This window comes from Stomoxys calcitrans, chromosome 3 (genome assembly GCF_963082655.1).
Source record: "Stomoxys calcitrans chromosome 3, idStoCalc2.1, whole genome shotgun sequence".
NCBI classification, from domain to species: domain Eukaryota; kingdom Metazoa; phylum Arthropoda; class Insecta; order Diptera; family Muscidae; genus Stomoxys; species Stomoxys calcitrans.
Window position 1 is genome coordinate 59,990,058 of NC_081554.1, and position 23,190 is coordinate 60,013,247.

At 30.4% G+C, this 23,190-nt stretch overlaps 1 protein-coding gene across 4 annotated transcripts in view; it reads right to left on the reverse strand.

The window, feature by feature from the left end:
- Window positions 1–6,539: 6,539 nt before the first annotated feature.
- Window positions 6,540–23,190, reverse strand: part of LOC106084761 (protein bunched, class 2/F/G isoform) — a 608,039-nt gene continuing 591,388 nt past the window's right edge. For all 4 annotated transcript variants that reach the window (XM_059365887.1, XM_059365885.1, XM_059365886.1 and 1 more), the window contains one exon: window positions 6,540–18,818. In XM_059365887.1, the coding sequence (XP_059221870.1) occupies window positions 18,327–18,818 (492 nt within the window). In that variant the 3' untranslated portion in view covers window positions 6,540–18,326. The remainder of the gene's footprint in view (window positions 18,819–23,190) is intronic.

Below are 23,190 nucleotides of genomic sequence, written 5' to 3' on the forward strand. Positions count from 1 at the left end.
AAAAAATTGGTTAAGTGCAAATTTTTGTGTTTTCTTCAAAAAACAAGCTCAAAATCGCCTAATTAACATCCGAAAGATACCTAAAAAATCAATTTTTTTGGCCATTAAAATTCAAAATCGTTTTCAGCGCCTAAAACGCTGTAACTCATAGATTTTTTTGAATTTCGAAAAATGTTAAGCATTCCGCAGTTTGAAATTCAAACACAATTCGTATAATAAACAGAATTACTTAAAATTTCACATTTTATTTTTTTTGCATTTTTTTAGCAAAGGCTAACCCCTTAGGAAAATTTTCAATTTTTGATGCGAAAAAAATTTTCGAGTTGAGTATACGGTATTGAAGATTTAAGCAAAAAAATCGGTTAAGTGCAAATCCTTTGTGTTTTCTTCAAAAAACAAGCTCAAAATCGCCTAATTAACATCCGAAAAATACCTAAAAAATCAATTTTTTGGCCATTAAAATTCAAAATCGTTTTCAGCGCCTAAAACGCTGTAACTCGTTGAATTTTTTGAATTTCGAAAAATGTTAAGCATTCCGCAGTTTGAAATTCGAACACAATTCGTATAATAAACAGAATTACTTAAAATTTCGCATTTTATTTTTTTGCATATTTTTAGCAAAGGCTAACCCCTTAGGAAAATTTTCAATTTTTGATGCGAAAAAAATTTTCGAGTTAAGTACACGGCATTGAAGATTTAAGCAAAAAAATCGGTTAAGTGCAAATCCTTTGTGTTTTCTTCAAAAAACAAGCTCAAAATCGCATAATTAATATCCGAAAAATACCTAAAAAATCAATTTTTTTGGTCATTAAAATTCAAAATCGTTTTCAGCGCCTAAACCGCTGTAACTCATTGATATTTTTGAATTTCGAAAATTCTAAAGCATTCCGCAGTTTGAAATTCGAAGACAATTCGTATAATAAACAGAATTACCTAAAATTTCACATTTTAATTTTTTTGCATTTTTTTAGCAAAGGCTAACCCCTTAGGAAAATTTTGAATTTTTGATGCGAAAAAAATTTTCGAGTTGAGTATACGGTATTGAAGATTTAAGCAAAAAATCGGTTAAGTGCAAATCCTTTGCCATGATGTAGCAGCAGCAAAATAAAAAAATAGCTTTGCCGACCCTTTGACCGCCTTTATGGCTTATAGAAGGAAGAATTGAAAGAGCAAAAGCGGCACAATTTAGTAATGGAACTGTTGCCCTTAGAGAAGTTGAAGACAAAATTGAAAGAAACCGTAGACTGCTAGAAACAGAAGAATTAAAAAAATTATAGCTAGAAGTAGTTAAAATTTTAAATTTATAACTGAAATGTTAGATAATCATTTGTATCTGATTTTTTTTTTTTTTTTATTCAACGACTAAAAATTGTTTAGCTTGTTATAAATAAAATGTGATTTTGCTAATTCATTGTTGTATTTTATTTGAAACCAAGGTATATATTTAAAAAGGTCTATAGTTAAGGTTGGCTGTTCATGTTGTTGTAGCAGTTTGTTGTGTTCTATCTTTTGTCTGCTTGATGCTGTTGGGTTCAAGACCCAGGATTTGGGTTTGGGAGGATGGAGCGGCCATTCAGTGACTTTCTCTGAAAATATGTATCAGCTTTGTATTCTATTCTAAAGCACCTCTTATTTGAACCCCATATTGCAATGGTCAGCAAATACTTCCTATTTGGGTAGTGTTATGGGGTGGGTTGGCCCCGTTGAAACTTTTCCCGGAATATTGATATCAGATTTGTGCGGTATTTCCAAATACCTTTCATTTGAGCCCCATATTGCTATGCTCTTGAATTTTTGCTCTTTGGGGGATGTATTTGGGAGAGGCGGCCCCTAAAACACTTCGTTCCACAGTTGGATACCCTATTCGTATTCTACACTCAAATACCTTCTATTTGAGCCCCATATTGCGATGGTCAGTCAATAAGTCCTGTTTGGGGGTGTTTATAGGAAGAGGCGGACCCCTCCAATACTTGGTCCCACATTTTGATATCAGATTCGTTTTCTACTCGTAGATACCTTTCAGTTGAGTCTCATATTGCCATGGTCGGTAAATATGTCCGATTTAAGGGGTGTTTTGGGGGTTGGGGTGGTCCCCCAATCACTTAGTCCGACAATTGGATATCAGATACGTTTTCTACTCTTAAAACCTTTCATTTGAATCCTATATTGTCGTGATTGGTCTATATATATATTTGGTAGGTTTTGGGTGAGGCGTCCCCCCTAGGTATCCCATTCGAAATTTGTATACCAAATTTTTGTTTTTAGGTTACTATAAGAGAGCACACAAAATTTCGCTTAAATCGCACCACCCATCTCCGAGATCTGGAGTTTCTAAAAGTAAAGGTAAGGGGGAGGGTCCGCCCCCCTTCAGATATCAAAAAATGTAGTCCTCTATTTTCACCACGGGATTATTATGCACCATCAGTGAAATTTTCAAGACAATCGATTCGGCCGTTTTTGAGTCTATACGGAGCAGACAAACACACAAAACAACAAACAAACAAATTGATTTTTATATATAAGAAGACTAGCTGAACAGGGATAGCTCCGCTGCGCCTCCTTTCACTCTCTTATTTTATCTGAGCCTTATACGGTCACGTCAAGAAATAAGTCCTGTTTTGGGGGTTCTGTGACGGCCTTTCCGATACTTCGCGCCAATGTGGATATTATATTGGTGCTCTTCTCCCAAATACCTTTCATTGGAGCCGTATATTGCTATGGTCGGTAAATATGTCCGCTATGGGGGTGTTTTTGAGAGTGAGGCGGATGCCCATATATCAGATTCGTGCTCTGGTCTCAAATACCTTTCATTTGAGTCCTTTATCCTGGTGGCTTTGGAGGTGGGGCGGCCCCCTAGATATTCCACACCAAGATCTGACATTTTTGGAAATAGAGTAAGGGGAGGGTCCGCCCATTAAAGTTTGTATGTTAGATCTACTTCATTCTCTTGGATTTGGTGGTGAATTGGAGTCGCCAAACTCTTTGCTACAAAAGTGCATATCAGATTCATCTCCACATTGAAATCACATTGGAGCTACATACTGGTGTATCCCGATCGAACTACACGTCCTATTGAAGTGTATTTAGTGGGTGGGCCGGTCCCAGACTCTGTCCCATTGTGCATGCCAGCTTCGAAGTCAAGTCCCAAGGACCTTTCATTCGACACCCATTTTGTGATGTTGGAAATTTATGTCCGTTTAGGGGAATTTTTTTTTTTTGATTAGGGAGGCCCCCTAGACTCCTTGCACCAAATTCTTATAACAGATGTGTACTCAGCTTCCAAATACCTTTCGTTTGATAGCCATATCGGTAAACATGTCTTGTTGAGGGGTTTTGGGTGGTGGAGAGGTTCCTCAGGCACCAAGAAATAAATGTTTATATCAGCATTGGACTCAAGCTTTAAATAGCTTTCATTTGATATCCATATTTTCCCAATCAGTAAATTTGTCCTGCTGGGGGTTTTGGGTGGTGAAGAGAAGAGGGCCCTCAGAAACCAAAAATATTTTTTTTCTCAGATATGTATTTTACTTTTAAATACCTTTTATTTGATACCCATATTACTCAAAGGGGTTAAATTGTCCTGTCGTTTGGTGCGTGTTTTTCGTGTTTTTGGGGTACCATAAGGTGGCATACAAAATTTCGCTTAATTCGGTGCACACGCATCTCCGAGATCAGGCGTTTTCGAAAATTCGGTTGTAAGGGAGAGTCCGCCCCCTCCTTCGGATATCAAAAAATGTAGTGCCCTATTTTCACCGGGGGCCTAAAGTCTACCATCTGTGAAAATTTCATGAAAATGGTACAGCCGTTTTTGAGTCTATACGGAGCAGACAAACAAAACAAAAATGTGGTACGCCATTTTCACCAGGGGCCCAAACTCTACCATCTGTTAAAATTATATGAAAACCGGTTTAGCCGTTTTTGAGTCTGTACGGAACAGACAAACAAACTAACAAACAAAGCGCAACAATTTCATTTTTATAAAATAGATATCTTGTTGTGTTGGCATTTTTATGATTCGAAGACGTTTAACATGACGAAAATGTTGAGTTTACTGAATAAATCGATAGCGACAATTCGATGATTGGTATAAGAAAGCGTTCACGAATTTAATTCAAAGTTGCCAAGACCCTAATTGAAACCCTTTGAAAATATCTATTGGGTTGCCCAAAACGTAATTGCGGATTTTTCATATAGTCGGCGTTGACAAATTTTTTCAACGGCTTGTGACTCTGTAATTGCATTCTTTCATCTGTCAGTTATCAGCTGTTACTTTTAGCTTGCTTTAGAAAAAAAGTGTAAAAAAAGTATATTTGATTAAAGTTCATTCTAAGTTTTATTAAAAATGCATTTACTTTCTTTTAAAAAATCCGCAATTACTTTTTGGGCAACCCAATATTAACATTATGGCATAGATTAATCTATGAAGCATTGATACTTACTTTGTTCTCGAAAACTCTTTGGAAACATAACAAAATAATAGATAAATCATAATAAATTATAGGTAAAATATAATTTTATTTATTTATTTTTCTTTCAAGATAATACAATCAAATAATAAAAACTAAAATATTTCTAAAGGCTGAGATTTTTTCATTTTGAAAATAAATACCAAAAGCTTAAAGACAATATTCAAACAGAATAGTATGCTAAAATTATGATGAATAATGGGCTAAATGGAATACAGGGTGGCTGATGAATATTGCTACAATGATGAATATTGCTACATTTTTTTTTCGATGTATGGAATACATTTTTCTTTTATTCATGTTAAATTAAATTATTAAATTAATTATTAAATTATTATTAATTAAATTAATTAATTAATTAATTAAATTAATTATTAAATTATTATTATTAAATAGAAAAAAAGTTATTACATTTTTTTTTGGTAGCGGCTTTCATCAGCCACCCTGTATAATACATATTGAAGAAAGCTGTAGAAAAATTAGAAGAAAAAAAAGCATATGACAATGTATAATTATAAATAATATGTTAGGATGAGAATGGATGATGTAAAACAAACATAATAATGGTGCTTAGCCTAACTTATCATTAGATAAAATTATAAATATTAAAAGTTAGCTTTTGTGTATGCTAAAACAATGGAAATAATACAATTCATACAGAACGACTAGTATTCTAAATTCGCAAAATGAGGATAACAAACAAACACTGTGAAAAGAGTAGCCTGAAGATCCTGTCATTAAATAAAACATTTTTGTGTTTTTTTCTTTCTTTAGTTTTTTTTAGTATAGCGTTTGAATCTTTATTTAAAGTCGTTTGTTTTTTTTTTGTTTTCAATATTTAAATACTCTTTTTGTTACAATAATTTTGTATTTGTTTAAGTTTATAATTTTGTTTTTTTTTTTTGTTTCATCAATTATACAGACACACGCAATTGAAAAGAAAATTATTTATAAAGAAATTACATCTTGATGAGAACTTAAAAATGTATCAATGGCTAACTTTCAAGTTTATCGAGAGCTTAAAAGTTTTTGAGGGTCTGTTTGGGGGGACGCAAGATACAATTTTTGTTTGCTGTAATCCAAATAGTTTGGGTTGTTGTAATATTCTTTCATATATTTATATAGTTTTTCGGGTGTTTCTAGCTTGCAGTATTTGCTTTGTAGGTTATTTACGTACATGTTTTATTTAAGACTATATACAATTTATTTTAGTTTCTTGAGTTTTTTTTTAATGTAAACATTTTAGTTTCATTAGTTATTGTGTTGTGATTTAAAATTATTGATTTATGTTTTATCTTTTTTATATGGGCTTTCTCAATATACCCCATAGGACTTCTTAGAAAAAGGGAAATCAGAAATAAAGGACACATTTTGAAAATCATAAAAGAAGGAATATGAAATAAACTCTAAAATTATATGATAAAATTACATTACATATAGTTGCTAGCGACTATAGTAAGTATGATGTACTTGCATTATTATGTATGCATTATATTGTTAACAATATATATATATATATATATCTATGGATTGATTTATTATTTATAAGCTTTTATTGTTTGTTTACACTTTAAAAATTAATTCTCATCTAAACTTATAGAACTAATAATGGAACTTGTTTTGGAAAAAAGAAGTAGGCTAATCATTCTTGAATTCTCATAACTTTGAATATTCGTGGTATGCTTCAAAAATGATCCTCAGCTTAGTGTATTTATACATAATAAAGGTTTTGGTTTATATACCTCTAGTTTTCCTTTGTTTTATATTGTTTTGTCTTTGATCAGAATCTTTAGTTGTTTGGAGTATATTTGCCATTGTTGTTATTACAATTCAAATTCAGAATCAGTATTAGGATTTGCATTTAATACACCTTTAACTATTTTGTTCTTTAAAAAAAAAAAAATGTGCTTTAAATGTTCTTAATTTTGTATGTGGTATTATGTTAAACATGCTGTTTGTTAATTGAAAACAAAACAAAAATAATTATAAATGTATAAGAATTTTAAAATAATTATTTTGATATCTTGAATTAGTGTTTCTTGAAGTCATATGGATAAAATAGGATTTAACTACTTTTAATTTTTTTTTCCTGCCAATATTTCAAGAGATCATCGATCCTCATGCTCAGGACCAAGGCTAGGTAGTCTGATCCGATGTTGTAGTCGAAGGCGGAGGCCAGAGTCGAAGTTCGATTCAGGATCGGCGCTAGCATACTTAATTCCTAAACGAACTCTGTATACATTGTACGACTTCCATTCTGGTTTCCAAACCTCAACTTCAGTTGACTTCGCAGCCCTGATCAGGACGATATATACAGAATTAACAACATAAATTAGCAACTACCTCAAAGGGATAACAATTGAAAACCTATTGCACTCAGGTCATAAAAAGATATAGAAATTTAAAATTGTAAGGTCGGGTAGCATGTGGTTGGGATCTTTTGAAAGCAGAATATTCACAGGTGTGTAAAACTTTTCGCAAATTTGCCCAAGAATATTCCATTAAGGAACCTCCTTTTCATAGCACAGTCTGAACGGCTTGCCGCAATCCGAGACATCTTTGGGGAGAAATTTCACATGGTAACTCAAAAATGTCACCAGGATTAGAAGGGTGACATTTTGATTATGTTCTCGCCAGGATTCGAACTCAAGCGTTCAACGTCATGAATATTCCATTAAGGAACAGTGGCAAACTTCTAACATATCAATGAGTGCTGTCGAATTCAAGTTTAAGCTCAATGATAAGAACCTCCTTTTCATAGCCCAGTCTGAACGGCTTGCTGCAATGCGAGACATCTTTGGGGAGAAGTTTCATATGGCATAGTACCTCAAAAATGTCACCAGGAATAGAAGAAGATAACCACCGTTTAAAAATTTTGATAATGTTCTCGCCAGGATTCGAACTCAAGCGTTCAGCGTCATAGGCGGACATGCAAACCTATGAGCTACGGTGGCCTCCAAGGGATCACAGCTGTGAGGTTTCTATAACTTCACAGCTTGTTCACTAGTTACAGTCGGAAAATAAGATATAGTTAAACTGGAGTATAAAGTAATCTATCTCTTGAAAGAAAATAATCTGAAAAAGTTAAGCTACTGCTCATGGGTGTAGACAATTACTGCCTGCAGTGAAAATATTTGTAACCTAAATTTCAAGATTTGCTAAACTAAAGAAAAAACTGCCCAATTATCCAAATTATTTAGAAAATATTTCCTATGGTGCAAGATTTTTTATTTGATATAAAGGAATTTTTTATCTTTAATAAAAACTTTGCATAAGGACGAATTTATTTTAATGAAGTTTAAAATGTCATTGAAAATAGGAAATTTAAAAGGGCAGCATTGAATATCAGTTAAAAAATCTTAGAGTCCATATATATTTGAATTGTAAAAGCTATGCTGCTTAAATGAAGATTTAGATCTTTTGAAGGTTAAAAAATTGGGAGCCGTTCGTAAAGTAAGCAAATCGAAGTGTAAGGTTTTGTCCGTTAACATGTCACCATCAATTGAAAGATAAAATTCTTATTTTATAGTCTTGCTTCTGATGTTAATGTAATATAATCCGTACCTTTCATTCTGAGTCAAAATAGATTCTTTCCTCTCTTCCGCAATGTCATCAAGCTGTTGAAAGGTAAAACTCGACAAAGTGATTTTGCCCATCATTAGCAAAAGTACGAATTATTAGTTGATCTTCATTCTGTACAAATCTCACTTGGTCGCGTTAGTTGCTTTGAGAACCATTTCTACGCTTGAAAATCTTATCATGTAGGGCCATGTAAAATTTGATTTATACAAAATTTGCTATCAATGGTAGGAGAAATTTACGATGTATTAAACTGTGCAGTCTATTTTTTAAAACAGACTAGCTTAGACAAGTTTAGTTCATTGTGATAAAGGAAAGTTAATAAGTTAAGACCCTTATTTTAAAGTCTTGCTTCTGATACGGATTCATGGGCAAAATCCTTCGAACAAGGAAAAAATCTTTAATTTTCAGTAACCTTTCTTTTGTTTGTATGGTTCTCTGGTATTAACGTACGCCCTCTTACATTTCGAAAGAAATTTACGATCTCAACTGTCCACTCGGTGGCTTAGAATTTGTGAATGAAGGACAGATAGGTTAGCTTAGACAATTTAAGTTGATTTTCAGACTAAAGTGGTTTTTATCTATGAACGTTCTGAGGACTCCAAAACGAATCACTTTCCGTAAAAGTTTGTGCAAACTTTTGAGCACGCGAACATTCTTATTTCCGATTATGATTGTTACCATGTTGATAAAACGAAATTTGAAACTTGTTAACAGAGAATTTATCTCCACGATAAGTTAATGTTCCGGTTAGCTAACACGAACTTTCTTATTCTACAAGATATCCACGCTGAAAATTTTACTGCCTGTCCTCCTTTTTGTGTTGCTGAAAATGATCCATTCTCTTTCGCTTGTATATCAAAATCAGCTGATTTTAAAATGAAAATAACAAGTGATTGAGTGAGTAGGATCATGCATTTGAGTGACACAGAATTAGGAGGACAGGCAACTGTGTAATTATTCAAAATGTCTACCTTAAGCTTCCAATAAATATGTGATTTTTTATATTTTCTTAGTGAGTACATTTCTTGGGAACTTTATAATGAGCACAATTATAAAAATGGCCACAAAAATACTATAGCATTTTTAATTTCTACCAATAAGTTAAACCTCCTACAACCGCATATTGAAGATTTAGGTTTATTCTTTTGTTAGATATATTTCAAAGACTCTTGTAAAAAAATATTGTTAAGAAATATATTTGAAAAAGTAATAAAAATAAATTTTAATGAAATATATAAATGCAAATAAATAATTTAATATACACAACAAAATTTATTCGAAATTTTGATATGCCACTAAATAAAAAATATTATAAAAATTTTAATCATTGCAAATTAACAACTTTCCTTAATTTTTTTAAAATTTTTAATGATATTTATAGAAAAAAAATGGTGAAGAACGGCTACATTAATTTGGGGATTAAACAAAAAAAATAATATATTATTAGAAATACCCATATTCTATTTAATTTGAGTGGTTTAACAAAAGTATTATGGAAATACCCATATTCTACCACAAAATACAGATGCGCCTAAAATCATACTTTACTTTTTATAGCAATGCCCAGATCAATAAAAACCAATTCAAAAACCCTAATAACGGAAATTACAGTATAATAATCGTATTTTATGGACTTTAGGGCAGCAATGTCCAAAATAAAAATGTGACTGTGTGAGCACTCCCTTTAAGTATTTTTAATTCTTTTATTATGTAAAAAATAATTTTTATGGATAGAAAGATTAGTGCTTTGAAAAAGTAAATATAAAATTTTAGTTAGTTTTTTATATCTTCCAAGGGTGTAATCAACAAAAATCATTGTTTTTAAAATATAAAACAAAAAAACGATGCATATACCCCCCGCATGTTCAATCGTTGATGTCCCAACAACGAATGAAATAAAGAGAATAAGAATACGTGTGACTTGCCATCAACGTTACCGTAAGGGGCTGGACATCGCTGCTTTAGGGACATGCATTACACCGAATGAAAAATTGATACCGTATGATAGTAAAGCAATACCGTGATTTAATACAGAAACAATACCGTATTGTATTTATAACTCCTTACATCATCCATACCATACGGTATCAAATTTTCGTTCGGTGTACGTACAGCAATTTTTATGTCGCACGCTACGTTAGTGCTAAAGTTTTAAGGACATCGGCAACAGATCTCAATTATTGCCAATTTCGGTGGTTTTCGCACTTTAATGCGCAAGAATTTCCATTTGATCTTTATTTGTAATATAATTATAAAATTCAACCACCATTTTTGATGAAGGATGCCGTGAAATTAATATTGGATATTGTATTTTATCTCATTGGATTGAAAAAAAAAATTCACATCTATATATACTTTTTAGCTTAGTTTTATATTTAAATAAACCAAAAACAATTGTTAATACCATTTTTTGTGATCGTTCAACAAAATGTAGATAAATAAAACGCACAGCTATTAAATTTTGGTTATTGGCAAATGTCCTTATTGAGGAATGATATTGGCATGATATTAAGCTAAAAAATTTTTGGAGCATGATAAAAAAAATCTTAAAACAGTTTCTAAAAGCCACTGATATTAAAATAACATTTTATTTTCATGTTATATAGAGTATATATTTATATAATTTCATTATATATCATTTATTAATTATTGAAGTTTCAATTATTAATAATAAGTATGTGGCTGCAGCATACCTTAAAATACCTAAAAGAAACATATCTTCTGATTTTCTTCACCAAAATTGGCGTTGATTTAACAAAACCTTTCACTTCTTGAGTTATACTCTAAATGTGTTTATAGCTTCTATTCTTCTTATCTATCAAAATTCTGTATGTATGTCTATGATATGATTTATACTGAGATTGTTATACCTTTTTTTACCTAAGAATTTATTATTTTATAACAAGCCATTGTTTTTTATTCTTTTCGAGTCACTAAACTTTGTATCTAATCAATTTTGCGTTTTAGGTTTTGAAGTTTATTAGAATTTTATTTCAATCTATTCCGTTTTAATCAAACGGTTTTTATTGAGTGCATGTATTTTAAAAATAGTTTCTATAGTGAGTGATATTTAATTTGGATAATAATTAAAACAAAACGTTAATATCAAAGAAGCAATTTTTTAGTTCTTCATTTATCTTTTTAGTTGTAATCTTTAGTTATTAAAATTCCCCACATAATACCCACAATTAATATGAGTAAACTATTCATATTAATTGTCATTATGGTATTATTATTATGACAGGCCTATCGATACTCCTTATTCCACACATTTTAGGCCAATGCTGCATTTATAAATAAGTTAAAAGATACAATCTATAAATACAATAGATGTTATGCTAAAACCAAATTGAATAATGGAAATTATTCATCCTTCTTCAGAGTTATTTTGTTCAATCTCGAGGACTTAAACAAAATTGACTAAAAAAGGTCGATTTAAAATTATTAACATCCTCAATATTATCAATTCTTTTAAATTTGAAGGCTTACATATACAATGTATACTGAGAAAAAATATTTTAACTTCAAATAAACAATGTGTTTGAATTATTGCATCTGCTCTTATGTTCCCTGAATAAGAAGACGTAGAATGTTTCTACACTTTTGTGGGGTTTCCTTGGGTTTAAAACCCTACATAAGCATAGAATGACAGAATTGAATAATATCCTCGCCAACACATTCAACAGTGGCATCGATATTGAATTATACTTTCTTCTAGAAGGAAAATATGATTCCGCAACATGTTGCAAACGTACATGTTACAAACGGACATATTGCAAACGGACAGATTTTGATTTTGATCATTTTCCTTAGATTTCCTTTGATAAGAGGGTGCGGTGCGGATATTTTTCCTTAATCAAAGGAACTTGGTAATGATTTTTAGCCAAACAAGCAAGACGTACAGGGTTGTTGTTAGCATTTTTTTAGTTTGAAAATATAAGAAAGTCACAATAATTTCAAATTAACAAGGATTTTTCACATTTTTTTATGGCAATAATACAATTTTGAGCTTTTTTTTGAAGAAAACAATCAGGAATAGCTTTGAATTGTGTTTTTAAGCCATAAACAATACAACGGTGTCAAAAACAGTTGGAGGTTCAAAACTTGAAATTTTTTAAAAGCTAACCCCTTTGCCCGCAAAATTTAAAAAATTTAAAAGTTACCATTTTTTAGAATTTTTCTATATCTTATGATTTCTGTTCGCATTTCGAATCCAGGGATGCTTTAGGATTTTCTAAATTCGAAAACATGAAGGAATTATAGCATTTTCAACTTAGAAAATTTCTGTGAATATTTGCGCCAAAGCAAAATCGATTTTTGCTAATTTTTCCATAGAAAACTGCAAAGTATTACAAAGAAAAACTGCAAAATCGATTTTAGCTAATTTTACCAAAGAAACCTGCAAAGTATTGGGGATGCTTTGAGATTTTCGAAAATACCTAGGATTTACAGCATTTTTTAACTTGAACTTATGGTATGTCATTAACAACATATAATTTAGCTTATCTTGAGAAAATTACAAGATATTTTTTTCGCAAGTTTGTATTAATATGGAAAGAAGTCTATACTTCTCGAATCCAATGGAGTTTTTAGAATTTTGAAGTTCAAAAATCTATCGAATCTAAAAAAGTAATTGCAATTTTTTATGTATTATTTGGATAAAAATTGTGCGATTTCGAGCTTGTATTTTGAAGAAAAAACTCAGGGATTGTTTTAAACAGCATTTTTGAGCAACGTATCTTACTGCTGTATGCTTAACTTAAAAAATTTTGGGTCATCAAATATTGAAAATTTTGAAAGGCTACCCCTTTGCTCGAAAATTGGAAAAAAATCAAAACTTAAAATTTTTGAAAATTCTGCTTATTTTAAGATTCCTCATTGAATTTCGAGTCCAGGGAAGTTCGAAGTTCGAAAATGTGAAGGATTTACAGCCTTTCCAAACTTAAAAATTACATCAAAACAGAATGAACTAAATCTAGTCTAGATCGGACCAAATTTGGATATAGCTGTTATATGAACCAACCTGCCTATTAAGGATCTTAGGCCCATGAAAAGCCGTATTTTCTTATTACACTGAAATTTAGAGCAATGAGTTGGACTAGATTTCTTATTGTCCAAACCAAATTTGTTCCAGATTGGACCATACTTTGATATAAATTTGGAACATGGAATTGCACCAGGCCACCTAATATTCGAACCGCCTATGGTCTATATCAGATCATATTTTGAAAAACCTGCCATATAGGCCGATCTGCAGATCTGAGAGCTTAAGCCATAAAATCCTTATGTATAACCTGGTTTCCTTGAAGTTTTAAACTTTAACTTATATAAACTGCTCGGTACCTGAACCGAATATTATCCAAATCGGCTCATACTAGGACATAGATATAGATATTGTAGGTTTTAAATAAAATAGGATAATAATTGTTTTTTTTATTGGGTATCCACTCCAACTAATGCGGCTTTACTTGTCTTTTTTTTTTAATCTGGTTAGAATAGCTTCCATTAGATGCTTAAGAAGTAAAATCGGATGATCTGTTTATATAGGAGCAATAGACACGGATTCAGACCACACTTGGCATATATGTTGGAGGTTAGGGCAGATATCATATTAAATAATAATTGCGCCCTCTAGACGGTTAGAAAGTAAAATCGACAGTTGGTATAGGTTGTAGGTGAAATTATGCAAAATTTCATCCAAATCGGATAATAATTGCCCTGTCTAGGGGCTCAAGAAGTATAATCGGGAGATCGGTTTATATAGAAGTTTTAAACGGTTATGGATCGATTGAGACTATACTTTACAAATATGTTGAAGGTCATAAAACAAATATCAGCCAAATCGGTGAAGAACTGCGCCCTCTAGAGGCTCACAAAATCAATTCAGGCTTCTAACTAAATACGAAACGCGTCCCATAGTATTTAGTGTGTTGCGATCTCTGGCTTTCCTTTTCCATTTGCAAAGAATGGTCGGGAAACTATACTTAAACTTAAGATCTTTGGAAGAAGAGTACGAACCAGATAGTCATATTTGAGGCATTTTTGGGTTTAGCGAATCCTATCAAGCCAGTTAGTTTGATTATAATAATAAACAAACTTTACAAGCAAACACCTAATATAGTTGAAAAGTCTTCTAACCAAAGACGAAACGCGTCCCATAGCGTTTGGTGTGTTGCGATCTCTGGCTTTACTTTTCCATTTGCAAAGAAAATCTTCTATCATTGAGGTCGACTCGAAATTTAATGATTTCGCCCTAACAGGCAAAAAAACTTCAACATGAGGAAATTTTTTCCAGTAGTTTTTGAAAAACAAATACTGCGCGTGTTATGATTGCATAGAGACTTTTTGCACTCAACTAACATTCAATGTCAATGAGAACAAACTTTGTCAAAGTGGAATTTTTTTTAACAAAACTTTGAGATTTTTATGGTCCCTAGTTTGAAGGAACCTAAAATTAGAAAAAATTGTTTATGTGGTTCCAAGTTTTTTTTTTTTTGAAGAAAATCATTTTTTTTTGATGTGTTGTATGCTTGGATTAAAATTTGTTTCTATTAAAATACTTTTTTATCTATCCAATAAATTGCCAAGTTAAAGAAGAACCTTCATTTTTTTTAACAAAAATTTGAGATTTTTATAGTCCCTAGTTTGAAGGAACCGAAAATTAGTACTAATTGTTTTGCTTATTCATGTTGTTGCAAATTTTTTAAAGAAATTACTTTTTCTCTGATATTTTGTATGCTTGGATTGAAATTTGTTTCTATTGAAATACTTTTTTTTGTCTATCCTATAAATGGACAATTTAAAGAAAAATTCCCATTTTATTGACAAAAATTTTAGATTTTTATAGTCCCTAGTATGAAGGAACCTAAAATTAGTAAAAATTGTTTAGCTTATTCATGTCGTTGTAATTTTTTTAAAGAATTTTTTCTTTTTCTTTGATGTATTGCAATTTCTTCACTATTAAAATACTTTTTCGTCTATCCTATAAATTGACAATTAAAAAAAAACACTGTTTTCAGTCAATCTTTTCTCCTCAAAATAACTCCTTTCTAAGCATTCACTTCAATTTTTTAAATATTTTTTTGGAAAGAACTTTTCTTCCATCATTTGCTGAATTTCATTTTATTTTTTAGTTTAAAGCTGCGTAATCATTTTATTTATCTACATTTTGTTGAAGGCTATGCAGTTTAACTTCCAATTCATTTTAAATCCTTAGACAATTAAGAGTCTCTTTAGGATGTTTTTTTTTATATGTTGCCCATAATTGGCTTATAATGTGATCTAGGCACATTTTCTTATTTGTTGCCTTTTTTTTATTATAACCCTTTTTTGAATACTAAAAAAAAGTAATGCATAAAACATTTGTTTTTTTTTGTGGTATATTTTTTTGAAACATTTTTCCTTTTTATTTTTATATTTTTTAATTTTTGTTGTTTTTATAGTGGTGTATTGTTTATTATTTTTTTTTTTGTTAAATATTTTGTATTGTTTTTGTTTTATTTAAAATTTAACTTAAAAGCTAAAATATATATAGAGATGTATACTATAGATAGATTTGTTGTGTGTTTATAATACAAACTAAATGTAATAATAATAAAAAAGGAATATAATAAAAACGAAAAAAACTCTTAGAATACTAAAAGAAAAAATGGGGAAAATATAAGAGAAAATAATATTAAAAAAAATAATAATAATAATAAGGTAAAATAATATTTTGGTTTTTGTTTGTTTGTTTTTTTTACAAGAGAAGAGTCTTTGAAGAAAATCTTACAACAGATTTTTTCTGAGTTTTGTAAAGTTATAATAGTGTGATTTCTAAGGCAAGAGGAGTAACAGAGATAGTTGCATGGATGGATGAATGGCTGGCTGGGGACTGGGAAAATAAAAATACCAGAAACAAATGTGACACTTAAGAAAAGAAGTTGTTTATCTATCATAAAAAATATATTTCTTTAAAAAAAAGTTCCAAATAAAAAACAGCATGTTCTTTTTTTTGAAAAGACAAATTGGTTTAGGTCTTTGTGAGAATGTTTGTTAAGACCTATTTTGTATTCATTTAAAGCGTTTTATCATAAATGTTTTCCTATTAATTTCAATGAATATGTATATACAGTTTGGTTTTTTAAGAAAAAAATTATAATAAAATTTTTTTAACATTTAGATCTTTAGGATTTTTGTTTTTTTTTATAAAATAGTATCATCAATAGTTGTTCCTTTTTGTTTGTGTGTTCCAGAAATCAAGTTAAAAAAGTTGCTTTTTTATCAAGACATATTTTTTTACAATTTTTATTTTAGCTTTTTAGCCCATTATGCCATTTAGTGTGGTAGTTGTAAGTAATCATTACTTGGTTTTTGGGGGCGGGGGAAATATTTTTTATACATTTTTATTTTTTTTTTTTTTTGAAATTGAATTGTTGATGTGTGTTTTCTTCTCCATCATCAAGCTTTGAGTTTGTATTTGGATTTTCATATCATTATTATTTTCATTTAGGGGAAAGGTCAATGCAATGCAAATTATCACAATATATTTTTTGTTTTGTTTTGTATTTTCTTTTTTTTCTGTTTTATTTTCTTTTTTTTTATTTATTATAATTTTTTGTTGTTCTTTGTTTGTAATGGTGGTTGTTAATAATTTTGTTTGTGATGGTAACATTTATATATATATAAAAAAAGGAGACAATAAAATTTTGAAAATAATTATTAATACAAAAAAAAAAAATAAAAAAAAACAAAAGACTAAAAATTTTACAAACATTTTATGATATTTATGAGATATTAAGGAGAGACTTATGCGCCATCTATCGACTTAAAATTCTACTTTTTAATAAAAGTATGCATTTTAAGTTTTTTTTGTTTTTGTTTTTCCTGTGTATCATGTTCTATCAAGTTTGTTATTGTTCTGCAATTGCTACTCCGTTTTAGGCATGCATATATAATCATTTTTTTTGTTTAAATTTTAAAAATTTGTTTTCTTTACATTTCTGGGTTTTTCTTCTCTCTGGCTATATAAGTTTTAATTTATAGTTTTTTTTTTGATCAATTTTTTTGTTTTTGTTTTAGATATAAGGAGGGAAAATGTTTACTTAAACAAAAATTATACACAAATTTAATACAAAAAATGTTGATGTTATAAAGCTATTTAGAGAACAAAATTAAGGCATATTTTTTAAAACAAAACAATTTTTTTAAATATATAAAATTATTTCCCTTTTAAAAACTATTTAAATAATCCATATTATTCAAAGAACATAGGCAAATTTTAACAATTTAAAAAAAAATAGTAAAAAAAATGAAATCAAAAATTTAAAAACGATTAAAAATCAAACATGTCTGGTTTCTTTTTAGTTAAATATTTTAAGGATATTGGGGTGTGTGTTGAAATAACTTCTTTTCTTGAATTTTGTGGAGGGGAAAATCTCAGTTAGAGAGTTTAGAGAGAAATCTGTTAAGAATCATTATTTTCTAGGGTTTTATCATCATCATACATCATCAATCATCAATCTTCATTCTTCAATATCTTATATCACATTACAAAACTTAAAAAGTATGCTGCAGCAACATGTTGCCAAGACAGCATACCAAGCTGTGTTGCCCATACAATAACAGGCAAACACCGCAGATGCTCCAATAAGCCATAGCAGCAAATGTAGCAAAGCAACTCTAAGAGTTGCCGCCTTTTCAGTTGGGTTTGTTTCTTAAAATTCTATTTGAAAAAAAAAATAATAATAATAAAAAAAAATCCAACAAAAAAAAAACAAAACATCCAAGCAGTGATGTAAAGTTGCATTTTTTGTTTTACATAAAAAAAACAGAAAATTTAAGAAAATAAATAAAAAAAATAATTAATAATACATTGAGAATTAAAAAAAAATCTAAAAAATTTTCTGTGCCTCAACAAGAAGTGCTTGGATTTTTGTTTTGTTTATATGCTTGCTTATAGTTCTTTTTCAAAAAGTGAGCAGGATAAAAGGCCAAAAACTAAAACCTAAAACTTTTCTCAAAAATTTGGTCTTTTTTAAATCAAAATCCAAAATCTTTTAAAGTTTTCAGTTTTTTGTAGTTTTTTAGAGTAAACATTTATTTCCTTTTATACCCCACATACTCACTTTTAGTAAAAAAATCACTATAGTCTTAGATGCCCTACTTTTTGTCCTAAAGACCTTTGTTTTAAGGTGTTGTTTTAGAGACAAGTTAAGCAAAAAAATTTGTTTCATTCATTGCAAAAAAACACCCTCACAAAAGGTGTCAATTTTTTTTTTTTGATATTGCTGGCTGCATTTAAGACATGGTTCCATTTGCTGCTTGTTGTAGTATTGCTGCTGCATCCTCACCACTGTTGCTGCTGTTATTGATGTTGTTCTGATGTTCAACTGTGAGATTTTCCACTGCTGTTTGTGTGGTGGGCGTGGCAGTGCCACTTCCTGTATTGGCTACATTAATGGCAGCAATTTGTTGTTGTTGTTGCTGCTGCTGTTGCTGTTGTTGATTGCCCAAAGCATTTGTATTGGCCACCACTGCTATGGCATTGGCAGCTGCCACCGTTGCGGCTGGTGGTGTTGGCGTTGGTGCTGCCGCAATCATATTGGTTGCAGTTGCTGTGCCAGTTATTTGCATTTGCAGCTGCTGCAATGTCTCTTGGGACATATTAGCCTTGAGTATGGTATTCTCAACTTCCAATTGATTGATTTTATCCATGAGTTCGGAGATTTTCTCTTTCAAGACTTCCACCTCCTCACGGACAGCTATCATCAAATGGGATTTGACGAGATCCTAGAAACAAAGAGAGAGAAAAAAATTAGTAAAAGGTTAATAATACATAAAAAATATATTAATACTAAGGGAATGACAGGATATATTATTGAGTAACTGAGAGCACATTGTTTATGAGAAAGTAAGTTAGAAGATTTTTAGGTAAACCTTTTAACTATTGTCTAGTAATGAGGCCGTTCGTGTGTGCAAACCCCTAAACTGTAAAAATAATTTTAAACAGATAAATGAATTGATTGCAAGAAGTCAATAACTGAATTTTTTATTCTAAACCCTAATCTATTATATGGTAAAATAGCCGCTTGTGGGTTTTTCTTGGGAACCCAAGATCTACATTTTGTGAAAATCTCAGCCTAATCGGCTCAAGTGTTTTTGAGAGCATAGCAAAAAGCATAAAAAACAACAATACTGTGACTTTTATTTATGAGAATACCAACTAGACGACTTTCAACACTCCCATCTCTGATCTTCATAATACATTCATATTGCCAAACAATGTTGTTGAAAACAAGAAATGACAAGACAAAATGTTGCCATGCCTTTATTTTAAAACGTAACCGACAACCAGATTTAATGCAATCGATTACCTCTGTTTTAAGCTCTTGTTTGCAAGCACACGAAAGCTAAGCTAAGGTAATTGCTATGAGGTAAGACAATGGAAACTACTGTTTTCTAGAATGTTCTCATAGAAATAGGAAAAGAGGAAAGGAAAAACCAAAATCAAGTAAATTTTCCTTAATAGCAAAGTATTACAGCTTAGTGTTCATTATATCTACAGAGGATATATATGTGGAATTCAGGGTTAGTGTTGTCATTGCCATTAGAGAAGAAAAACAAAAATTTTCCATTTTCATGTAAATAATTTCCCTGTGGTTGTGTATGGAGGTGCAGGGAAATAACGAGAAAAAACGGCAATGTCAATGTTTACGAAATTCTACAGCAATTGTTTATGATTTAGGAAAAACTTAAAAATACACCTAACATCTATTACTCAATTCATTATACAATGGGAAAAATATTTAGAAAAAAAGATGTAATGGCAAACAAAAGCGGCATATTTCATGGCAATTATGGCCAACTTTTGTTTTTTATTTTTTACTAATGTTTGGTTTTCAGAGAAACCAAACACGAAGGCATGAAAACTGCATGCATATAACACACCAACGAACTCACACACAAGCATTGCATTCATGCAATTTTTCATGAGGCAAGCAAGAAATTCATTCATTCATTGGGCCGGTGGCTCATTCATAATTTACATTGCCATATGAGTTTTTCTATTTTTGAGTTTATTTCTTTGAGGAAAATAATAACGTTGGTGGCATTCTAAAGAATTATTAAATAATTGAAGCATTTTTGCCATATGGTTGAATTGCATTTCACTTCGTTTCAATTAAACTGGCGTTAAGAGAGAGAAGCCAAAAAAAATCCCCACTCCACGCCTGCAATAAAGCCTCCTTCAACACCACCTACTCCTGCATTTGCTGTTTCAGCCATTCATTCAATTAAGAGCCCCTATACTATATTATATAAAACAAAGTTAATAATAATAATGGCAAAGCCTTTAGTGTGTTTATGGTTCAAATGGTGGCATAAAAACGTGGAAAAATGTGGCACGCAATATTTTCATTTCATTTTGTGTTATTATTTACTTTTTGTGTGGGTAATTACACTAACGATAAGCTTGAGTCTTCCATGAATCACCAGGCATCACATTTCTATTTAAAAAAAAAACAAGAAGTAGTGAAATAAATTTTGCAAAAACTTCAGTCAAACCGAAACATCAGCAACATTTGGGCCCACCATAAAAACGTCAAAAAGAACAAAAAACCCTCGATAAGAAAGAAGGTTATACACACAGTGTAATGGTGATTGGAATGGTTTTTAATGGTAGCACAAAAGCCACGACATAGTAGAAATCAGATGACGTTTTCTTTTCTTTATTTTTTTTTTTTTTTTGAGCGGCATGCGGTCTATGTCAATGCAAAATCCCATCACCTATCACCCATCCCTAACCCAGCTGTACATAAAAATAATTGCCTGCCTTCATTCATGACACATGGCTATATATGTTCACAACTTTTGAGCAGCTTGTTGTACAATAACATTTTTCCTTCTCAGGCTACAGATTTATAGGTGATTTTAGCCCTGTTACTAAGCGCTAGAAATGTCTAAGGAAACATTGAAATGAAAGACAATACAAAGTGTAGTTTCGAAGTTTGTTTTCTTTTTAGTATTTGCCATTTGAAGGCAAGTCGTAGAGATATGAGTCATGTTGAGCCATTCGTACAGCTGGAAATGGAAAATGAAATCATAGCCAAGAAAAGATATTCTTGAAAAAAGTGAGCTAAGAAAATTTGTGGAGTATAACAGAAATTAAGGCATTTAAGATAAAGTGGTCAAAATAAAGTTCGGCAAAACTTTGAAGGAAAATTAAGAAAAAAAATTAAAAACCATATGAAGAAAATCATTAGAATCATAGAAGAATTATAAGTCATATAAAAAAAAATTGAAAAATAAAAATATTAAAAACTATAAAATATACATAAAAATAAACAAAATAACTTTTTTTGTGTCGATAAATAACGATAATTGATAGTATCGAAATATATATTTCTATAAATTATAGATTTGATGAGTTTGCCCCTGTTCCTAAATGGAATGTTTATGGGTAAATTTGCATTGCATAGGTTTTGTGTGTGCCCAAAATTTATTAAACAAAGAATATTTGCATATCAAAAGAAAATAAAGAATCAAAAATAATAATATCGATAACAAAAATTCAAAAAATAAAAAAATTAAAAAAAAAAATAAATAAAAAAAAAATACAAAATTAAAAAAATAATATAAATAAATATTAATTAACTAATTGATTAAAAACGCTAATGATTAAAAAAATCATTTATGGAAACAAGAAATCGATAACAAAAAATTAAAACATAGAAAAAAAACTTTAGAATATGCAATGATTTGAATAAGAACGTTTAGTAATTATTTAAAAATGCAATTAATACCATCGTAGAGCAGAGGTTTATATATCTATCTATGATGTTAAACGGCTGCGTTCGAATCCTGGCCGGAACATTAGAAGAAAAGGTCCCCATAAAAAGGAGACGCCTTATCATTGAGCTTAAGCTTGAATCGGACGGCACTTATTGGGCGCCACCGTGGCGCAGAGGTAAGCATATCCGCCTATGTTGCCGAACGCCGAGATTCAAATCCCGTCGGGAACATAAACAAAATTTTCAACGATGATTATCCTCTAACAAATGCTGGCTACATTTGTAAGGTATCCTGCCAAAACTTCTCTACCAAGTAGTGTGGCTATGCGGCAAGCCATTCGAACTCGGCCATTATCATTGAGCTTTAACTTTAATCGGAATGCAATCCTTGCTATGAGAGAATGATCCAATGTTCCTTAATGGAATGTTCATGGGAAATTTAGTTTAGTGGACAGCACTCATTGATATGTGTAGAGTTTGCCCCTGTTCTTTAAAGGAATGTTCATGGGCAAATTTGCATCTGTAATCAATAGGGAACACAAAGAAAATCGATAAAGTAAAATAATTAAAATATGATCAATAACATTATTTATGCTCCCATAATTGTGACAATTACTTTACAGTTTTCAGTTCATTCTGATATTAGAGTTTTATTTGTGTGGCGAGAGATTTAAGAAGAGAACCAAAGACCCTCACTACCGTTTCAGTGACCGGCCAAATAAATCGATACATTTAAAACAAGAAACCCAGAAAAAATCAATGTTATCGAATTTGGCTTGACATTTTTTGTCGAACGATTTGTCTTGTATTATTTAATCGATATATTTTATTCATTTTTTTCCAACATATATAGTAATAAATCATGTATAAAACCCTTCATATGCAACCTTATTACAAAATTTCTATTTTCGAATGGCTTTTCATCAATAAAAAAAGACATATATTTATGACCTTTATATAGAAAAAGTAAAAATTGAATTGATAATGCAAATGATAAGCCAATGTTATATTATTTTTTTTTTTTGTAATAAATACAATCTCTTTGATATAAAAGTTTTAATGGTTAATTGAAACTGATAACGAAACAGTTACTTTTATAACGTAATCAGCTAAAAATAGTATTTTTTATATTAAAAAAAATAAGTAAATAAAAATAAATTTGACATAAAACATGATTAGAATTATTGTAGTAGCAAAATCTGATAAGATTATAATGTTGAAAGAACAAAGCATTTTTAATGCATTATTAAAAGTAAATGGTTGGGAGACCATCGTCATGTATTGACTTGACGATATATTATTCGTCATATTGACAATATTTTATTACCGGATATTAACTTTGTCCAAAGTATACATTTAAAGTTATCAATAAA